The sequence below is a fragment of the Ciconia boyciana genome, chromosome 7, assembly GCF_034638445.1.
Source record: "Ciconia boyciana chromosome 7, ASM3463844v1, whole genome shotgun sequence".
In the NCBI taxonomy this organism is placed as follows: domain Eukaryota; kingdom Metazoa; phylum Chordata; class Aves; order Ciconiiformes; family Ciconiidae; genus Ciconia; species Ciconia boyciana.
Window position 1 is genome coordinate 65,097,334 of NC_132940.1, and position 9,325 is coordinate 65,106,658.

Here is a 9,325-nt window from a genome sequence, read left to right on the forward strand (position 1 = left end):
GGAGGGTGGGGAGGAAGTGCTCCTACATTTTCTTTGGTTCAAATGTGGACACAAATCTTAAGATTTTACATCTGAGTACAAGTTCATAGCTTGATGTGTGGCTACTTGGCTAGTAATAGTTGTGCATGTGCTTTATTTGAAGGCACAGATACGGAATGTATATATTTAGTATCTGGCAAGGATTATACAAATGAAGGCACAGTTGTTTTCTGTAAACAGGGAGCTAGACCTTAGTATGGTTGAACGTGTACCTCTTAAATGTCTTCAAAATTTTAATGTAATTTTAGGGATAGCAACAACAACAAACTTTGAAGGTATCCAGATATATATTAAGAGTGAACTATGAACCATTCTGCCAAATATGATAAGTAGCCAAAAATACAATTTCATCAGACCTCTGGAAACCCTCTCCATCATCAGTAGGTCATTTCAATTTATTAGCATTTCACAGATCTTAAAGACTGAGGACAGAGCTTACAGTTCATAAGCTAGAAGTATCTTAGATTCCACTGGAGTACTTCTGCGCATTTCCTTTGAGAGGCACCCACATGTGCACCTTAGACAGCAGTTTTGTTGAGCAGCACTTATGTCCTTCCTGCTCTTCCCCTCGCTGTTCCTGAGCATTCTGAGGGTGAAACGATGAAGAGAGATGTGTACTTTGACTGTGTCAGATCCTTTCATCCACTGTAGCTGATGTATCAGGAAATACATCCAAGCTGTTAGCTCAGATCCTTTAATCGGACAGCGCCCATTACACTTTCAATAAAGCTCGATTTCCAATGTAAGTCATTAGCTTTTAGCACTTCTAAGGATGTTTCATTTCCTAAACAAGAGTAAAAGTCTACACAATATCTAGCCCCCCAGTGAACCATTCTGCAGTACTTTACCTAGAAAATACAGAAAAATAACAGTACAGATTCCAAGCACTCTTATCATGCAGCAATTTCGGCTGCTGTGCTGGAAGTATGTCTTCTACATACTTTAAAGCCATTATTGAGCAAAAATCATGTTAATCCCCTGATGCTTCTGAAAGAGACTTTTTAGATAATACTGTCTTGTCTTTAAATCATCAAGAAAGCTGTAGTTTCTGGAAGGGTTTCTAAGCCATAACACCTTGTCAGTGACAAGGTGCGAGCAGAGTGATGCGAGCGGAGCCTGTTTCACCTTACACTCAGTCGTGAAACTTGGGTCTCGGACTGCAGAAGGTTCCTGGAGTAAAGAAGTCCTTTTCCACATCCATGTTCTGGAGGTCTTGTCTACTGGATCTGAAACTAAGAGGGAACCTACTTAATGAAGTGGATGTTAAGCTCTTGGCTACAGTGGTAACTAAATTCTTAATGCAGCCTGTCAGACTCGTATAGCAAAGTTAGAAGGAAATGTTGAGGGAATTGAAGAGAAAAGCAAGATTTTGTGCTGCTATTCCTTTTCCTTCTCAGGGAAAAAAAGAGGGTCTCAGTTTCCCTCTCACCACCTAAAGCTCCTTCAGGCTTAAGTAAGGAGTTTTTACCTCTTTTCTATACTGCAGCTGAGAGCACTGATCTGCAATCAGATACGGAATCTAAACAAATGTGCTTAGTTGTTATATCTCACGTCTTTATATGTAAGGTATTATGAACCTAATATGTATACTGAGAATCCGTATCTTGGCAGTTACTGGGTGTCACTGGCAAGGGTTGTTGGCTTCGCTGGCAAGTAGTTCTCTGGGATAGATGGCAGAATTAGCCCTATATGTGGTATGTTTAGCATCTGTGTGACATCTGTTAAGGCAAACACATTCTTTCTTAGAGCTCCATAAAGATTTCAGTCATCAGATCCAAAGCACCTGGACCCAGTAAATGCATCCTGAATTGAGGGATTAACCTTTTCACATGAGAATGTGGGTATTGCAGTTACATCTTCCCTTGCAGAGAATCTTCCTTGTTATTTCATGACTTAGTTAACAGAATCACAGCTACTCTGAAAATTCCCTGTGCAGCAGTTGAGATTTTTTTTTTCGTATCCCATCTTTGACAGTCTTAATTCTCCAGCAGTGAAACTGAACTTTGCAATTACATTTTTGCCCAGTTTTTGGACATGTTTTTATAGTCATCAAATGTACCTTGATCCATTCTTTCTTGTCAAGCATTTTTGGAAAGAGACAATTATTGTACCCCACTGTACCAAGGATATTGTACTGTATCTATTGTCTGAAGTTTCACTGAAACAGAATACAGCCAGAAGATGACAATTCTCTGCACCTGGAGAAATGCCAAGATAAAGCTAAAACGTTTATTGATGTAGAAGACAAATTTCAAGCAGAAACCTGATTTCTGTTATATCAGATAACTCGTGTAATATGCAATCAGTTTACTTGTTGGACTTTAGGTGCAGTCAAAAGACATCACTGCATGTATTATTGATAAAGAGCTATATTCTCAGTAATAGGACACAGATGTCATTACATTTAAATTAGATGCAAGTTGATCCAAGTTATTTTCATGTTTTAATGTTGGGGGTTTTTTGCCAGACACAATGAGATGTATTAGTATTTGTTAAAATATATCAAGTCTGTTTTATTTTAAAGGTGGAAAGTTCAGTTTGTTAGAACTCAACTGTGCCTTCATACATTCCATTAGTATAAGTTGGCACTTACACATGACGAACTATATAATGATTGATATGGTCACTTTGTAATTATAACTTCAAATTCTTCTGTTAGTGAATAGCTATCTGTTTGACCTCTCTGTATAACATTAGTTGACCTCTGTGTACTCGCTTGTCTGTTCTTACAGCTGGAAGTTGATTGGAATAAAATCAAAGCCAAAATAGAGATGGAAATTGCTAGAGAAAGAGAACGAGCAGCAGCCAGTCCCGCAGTGAGAGCTAGTGTAACTGTACAGCAATGACTGTGCTTTTGGTCACCTTGATAAGTGCTTCTTGAATATTTTGTACTGGCATATTTTGACGAACATATATTAAAAAAGCCACAGCAAAGATTTTGTGGGGAACAGGGGTGAGAATTGGTGTAGCTCTTGTTAATTGTTGGGTGACAGGCAGAATTATTTGTTTACTACAGTCTCACTTTGAGCTGGGTTTATGTTCTGATGCCCTAGCTGCAGTGAGTAGCTGCATTGTAGTCCATAATATGTGTATGAGAATAAAAGGGAAATTAACTTTTGTCTTGCCATTAGTGGCTTTTAAATTTTCATTGCCATTAAAATTATTTAACCTTGGTTGCCTATAATTAAGTACCGATTTCCCAGTTTAAGCATCTAGTTAAGTAGTCTGGTTATTTCTGCAACCTCAGCGACCTCTGAAAAGACTTGTTTAAATTGCCCTAAAACAAATTTAGCAAACTGTAAGTGTTGAAAATTAAAAAAGGAGCTTGCACCTATAAAGTACAAAAGAATATTTCACTCACAGTTATGGTAACACGTATTTCTGCTGGTACGTATGTACCAGCAAGTTCTTTAATAGATGATTTCAGATTATTTTAGCAACTCAGGCTTGTCACTATAGCAAACTATTTAGCAATAAAGGGTACTTTCTAAGAGAATGTAAATTGTGTAAAATGCTATGGAATGTGCTTTGAATGTTGTTTGAAGTAACAAACAGCGTTGTTGGTTGGGTTTGTAGCATCTAACTCTAATTGACAACGATATTGAGAGCTTCCTTAAGGTTAAAATATCATATTCATTTAAAAGAAGGAAGAGTTTTCCATGTATTTTTTCTGCCCAAAGCACTTGATTTGAAAATACTGTTTTTACATTTGTGTTATTTCATCAAGATATATTTTTCTTTGTTTTACATATGAAAGTGGCTGTGTATGTTAGATGTTCTTTGCAGAAGCCCTTTGCATTATAAATACGTGTGCAGGTTATTCATAACTGACATTGTAGAATATGTATCTTTCAAAATGTTAAATATCTGTATATCTGGCAAATTTCTTCTGGTTTGTAAATCATTATATGACACTTTTTTGCGTAGTTCATAAATTTCTTAATAAAAACAAATAAAGTGTTTTTTTTAAATGTATGTAACAGGTGATGCATTAGGTGATCTCCATTGATTTACCTGACTGCTAAATAAAACAACATTTTTGATGTAGTTCATTTGAAGCTCCGCAGTATTCTGGTGTACTGACGTGGCAAAGTGAACACCTTCACCTTCCATTGACTTGCAGAAAGCGCTTACTAGTTCCAGAATTGAGCCCAAAATATCACTAATGGCAAGTGTTTAATGTTAAATTTATAAAGCCTGGCTCAGATTTGTAATGCAATGTAAGCAATTTTTGAAGACCAGGCTAGTGGTGATACAAAGTTCAGGGTCTCAGCTCAATCTTTTTATTTTATCCTTGGGCCGGTTTTCCAACAGAGAAACAGCAGAGGTTGTTTTGTACAGCAGAGGCAGCAAATTCACTCAGCTTCTTAAGAGTGCCTGGTGCAACAATTAACCATTGCAAAGAATAGAGAAAGCGGTGGAATGGAGGCCAGGCTTTGCAGGTACTGTCTTAGACTGACTGCCCTTCAGGTTGATGTTGATGTCCTTCACAGAAAGTGGTACTGCAGTACTTCAAGCTGGCTTTCCATGTCCAGGTATTAATGAGAAGCGTTGTATTTGTAGGTGATGGGAAAGGTTGTTCAGTTCCTAGGCCAAAGCACAATAAAGACCTTAAGGTATTTATCGCCGTTCAGATCAATTTTTTTCCATGCACACCCAGTACTGAACAACATGCTGTGCTGAGCATGTCTGTGTTAAATAGACAAGCAAAGAATAGAAAACAAAGAAAACCAAATATTTTGGAAAAGCACTGCTTATTCTTTATTTTCACCAGGTTATGCAGGTAGCCTGGTACAATTCCAAGCTTGGGTATGAAATCTAAATTTCAGGATACCTCAGAAGAAAACACCCTTCTGTGGCTAACCTGGGATTGTTGCAGAGTTTTTACGTAGCACAACTGCAGTTCCAAGAAAAGTGCTGTCTGCCCAGTCCAAGATAATTTTGTGCTAGTTTGTCTGGGGATTTGAAAGTTCTGCATTGCATTTGTCTGTCCCTGTTTTCAGTCCTTTTCGATAGTTCATTTAATGACATCTATGAAGTAAAAGAAATACCAGAAGGATACAGATGTTTCAGGTACGTTTATAACAGGTACGTTGCGTCTCTGCTTCCATGGGCCATTTCTGATGTATTCAGATAAGATGTGTGTATTGTAAAGTAAGATCAAAAGTACTTTCACCCTACTTCTTGTGTTGCGTCCTATTACCTCCTTGTCCAAACCCTGATTTAAAACCTTCCAGAGCTGTAAATGAAACAGCTAATCACTTACTGGTTGCATTATTGTCTAGTGCAACAATACTGATTCTTTAATGATTTAAGAATACCTATTTTAAAAATAGATAGCGCCCTATTTAATTATTGACTGTTTAATTTAAAACATCATCAACCTATTTAAGCAGTAGGGATTAACAGGATTGAAATTTAATTGTTTTAATTGCTGTTGTGACAGATCAGTTATTCAAATACAACCCAAATTTTGCCGTAGCAGGACGGGTGTTGTAGTTCATATACTTCCTTTGACCTTGACCACAGTAGATTCTCTCTGGTTGTAAGAAGGGAGAGCCAAATGGATACTTGAAAAATGTATCTTTGAGGTAAAAGTAATAGCTAAGAGGAGTGTTTAAAAGCTATAATTGAATTAGGAAAGCAATATACTGAAAAAAAGTTGTGTCTATTAGGTAGTAGTCCGGTCTTTTGAACTTTCAAACATTACAAACATTGCACTTAGGTCTCCTTGCGCATGGGCTTGGAAATGACGTAAAAACATGCAGAATTTCTTTTCCCATTCTAGCAGCTTAAAATGGGACAAACCTAAATAATCTGTTACTGTAAAGTCAGTGCCCTGCCCTGCATTAGAGGACAGCCATTTTTACATCCCGGTCTTCGTGCATTGTCCGTCACCTCTTCGGCGATGGATGGAGGTTGCAGTCCGTCCCGCCTGGGCAGCTTTCTGTTCATGGCACACAGCAGCCACCATAAGCTTCTAAGAGAAGTTACTGATCGGTGCTGATGGCGATTGCAATGAAGAGCAGTGAAAAGAGTGCTTTAGGAAGATCCTCTTGGCTTTGACAAAAAAAATTTGGAAGTACTGCTTTAATCTTGCTTTACACCACATTTTAACTATCATTTTTTGGCTCCAGTTATTCCAGGTAATGCAAATGGTTAAAGAAACCTTCTTCATTTTTACCTCTAGCTTAATATTTTTATGGCTTGCATATTTTTAATAGTTCACAACAAAAAGGAAAACTATTGTTTGTGTTCTGATATCTAAGACAGCGAGACTTTGAGATCTAGATTTGACTGTCAGATTTTATCCTTTGGAATGGGAACAGGATGAAGCTTTGGATCATCTGACATGAAAACTTAATTTCACAGTTTACATCAAGTCATTTCCTGCTGCAGGAAAACAAATGTTCATCTCTAAAAGATTCCGTGCATGAGATAACTATGGGTATACCACGTCTGTACTAGAGGCCAGAAGTTGTGTCGTAGAAGCATCTTTGAGGAAGATGAGAGGTAACAGCAGGTAAGAGGTGGTGTTCGAGTGGGTCTGGGAGTCATGAACTCATCGCTTCGACTCTGTCTGTGGCTTCCTTGTGGCCTCTCTCTGCCTCGCTTTTTCCATCTGCAGATGGGAGTAATGTATTTAGTGATGTTGCAGAGCTGGTTTTTGGATTCTAATAAGTTAATGTACGTAATGCAGTCAGACAGCGGAAAGGCTGGCAAATTATGACTTTAAAGGTTTTCAAACCCCAAACCAATAAACATTAATAAACGTCATGGCACTTGATGAAGGTGGCCGGTATTGTTATTCCCTCATTGACAGATGAAGTCACTTGCCCGTGGTCACCCAGCAGGCCCACGCAACCTGGCAATAGGACCAAGCCATCTCTTCTGCTGACCTCCACCTACTGATCCAGACAGCTGTAAGGGGACCATCCTCATCCCTGCTAGAAGCTGGGATAGCTGGGGAAGGCTATTGAAACGCCAAGGAATCCCTTTGCAAAGCAGACTACAACATTTAACTGTGCAGCTCTCATTGAGTTTAACAGAAACTGCCCGGATAGAATTTGACGGAGGTTTCACAGCCAGGAGTGCAGCGAGATGTGTGTGTGCAGGTAGCGCAGCCGGGGAGGGAGCTTCACGGGGTCTGCCTTGAGCTGCATGGGATTTCATCCAAACCTATCAACCTGCATTCCGTTAAAAGGTAAAATTCACTATTGTAGATGACAAAAAATGTCCTGCAATCTTCTGAGACTTAATCTTTGCGATTCTTCAGAAAATACGTCGATTCTATTGAATAGCGAATGGAAATACTGATGGTAAAAGGGGGGGAAAAAAGCAGCGCTATCCATTTAATTATGATGTGTCGGTACTTCTGATTCCAAAAGAAGCAAAACAGGAACCAAAAAGTTGGTGTTACACTGACAGAGTGAGTCTTAGGAATGGCAAATGCCTCAAAGCTGGGAAATATACTGCTTTTCAAGCAGTAAAGCAATTTGAGAGCTGTATCATCCTGGCCTGGTCCAGCCTTGACATGATTTTTCAGGTATATCGGGCAAATCTGCCTGAAAAGTAATGTAAGCCCACTGTGTTTGGTTTGGGCCCTGACTGAAATGAGAAATTCCTTTACAGTTTAACTTTTAAGAACAAATCAACTGGGAATTTTCATCATTTATAAAAGAGAAGTCATCATTTTGGAAAGATATTAATCTTATATTTTGCCAGAATGACACCCTTCCTGCAGCTACAAGCTTTTGAAGCCGACAGGATTAATCAGTCAGCTTAACCATGATGCAAGCAACTCACAAATACGTCATTAAAGATTCTCCCACATAATCCGGGCTGTCTTCAGGGCTAAAAAGAGCCTATCGAAGAGCTAATGCTCATTTGCAAGGGACTGATATCTGCTGCTTCTTGTCCTACTTTAAACCTTTAATAAAATGTTGAGGTATGGAAAAATGGAAAAAGTGCTTGGAAATGAGAGTAATCTGCCCCGGGATGGAGCTACCCTCGGCCTGGTAAGAAGAAAAGCATGCACATGATGGAGAACACTGACACTGCTTCTTAAAAATGTAAATAAACTAGGAGACATCTTCTCTTTGAGCTTGCACTAAGTGATTGGAGCATGCAAGCCTCCGACAAATAAACCATTGCAAATGATTACTCTTTCGGGAATGATGTTTTTTTGGGTAGAGACATCTGCAACGAATGGTCAGTGAACTCAATTGGTCATCGTTTTTTCCAAAGCTCTTATGACTCATCCTACTTTCATTCCAGATGTTAATCAATGGTTTTCCATATAAACGAACCAATCTGCATATTCATTTCTGCTCAAAATAGAACATACAAAGTTCTGTGTAAGTGCAAAATAGATGTGTGGCGTGATTTTACTCTGTTTCAATTATTGGCTGGTTTACATTGATGACTGTGGGGATTAGGTCAGCCAGTTGCACTTGTATCTTGCTTGTCCATAGAAATAAGAATTTACAATTTAAAACCCCAAGGCTGACCGTCATTTAATAACAACAAGGGAGCATAAATTCTATTTTATTTTGTAAATTAATACGATCAATTAAAAAGAAGACTCTAGGGTCGATTATGATATATCTAGAAACAAAGGCAAGGTAGAAAATACTTTGGAAAGAGTTATAACAACCATGGAAGGCAAAAATGGAGAAAATAGGCACTAATGGCTGTTAAATCCCTGATCACCGTGGCCCAAACCTGGCAAAGGCGTATGCATGTGCTGCCCTTCATGGACCGTGGATAATCCAGCTGGACTCACAGAGGTAACTCACTGTGCGTAGGAGACTGAGCCTTTCCCTCCTGTTTTCCTGCTCTTTTTCCTTTGGACTGGAAGCTTGTAGCATTCTGGATTTTGAGATTTCCTATCTGGTACCAACCCTGCAGCTGACTGCACGCGGCCACAAAAGAGCACACCAAGAGCCGCGAGCGTGTCCGCAGGACCAGGTTCCCACTAGTTTGCTTAGAAAACTTAACGCTGAGGGTATGTAGATGATGAAAAGCAGTGCAGAAGCAGAGGAGAAGTTCTGCTTGGTGAGCACAAGAGAGCCCAAGCAGGACTTAGCTGTTTGCTGCTGCTCTAAAAAGGGACAAATGTCATTTATATTACAGCATGGTGTCCTGGGGAAGCCAATTTGGCGCGTTAAAGTTGTATTGTTTTCAGTTGCCTTATTCACTTCAGAATAGTCAACGCTATAAATAACCAATAATGGAAAAGCTAGAAGCTTTCTAGAACAAACGTAATTCTTGATGATATCACCTA

General features: G+C 39.0%; 1 protein-coding gene across 6 annotated transcripts in view; it reads left to right on the forward strand.

Annotated features, from left to right (window-relative positions):
* The window catches only part of IFT80 (intraflagellar transport 80), a 57,578-nt gene extending 53,446 nt beyond the window's left edge, over positions 1-4,132 (forward strand). For 4 of the 6 annotated variants that reach the window (XM_072868837.1, XM_072868838.1, XM_072868836.1 and 1 more), the window contains one exon: positions 2,772-4,128. In XM_072868837.1, coding sequence (XP_072724938.1) covers positions 2,772-2,885 — 114 coding nt within the window. In that variant the 3' untranslated portion in view covers positions 2,886-4,128. The other 2 variants (XM_072868842.1, XM_072868841.1) reach the window with 2 other exon arrangements.
* The last annotated feature ends 5,193 nt before the right edge of the window (positions 4,133-9,325 follow it).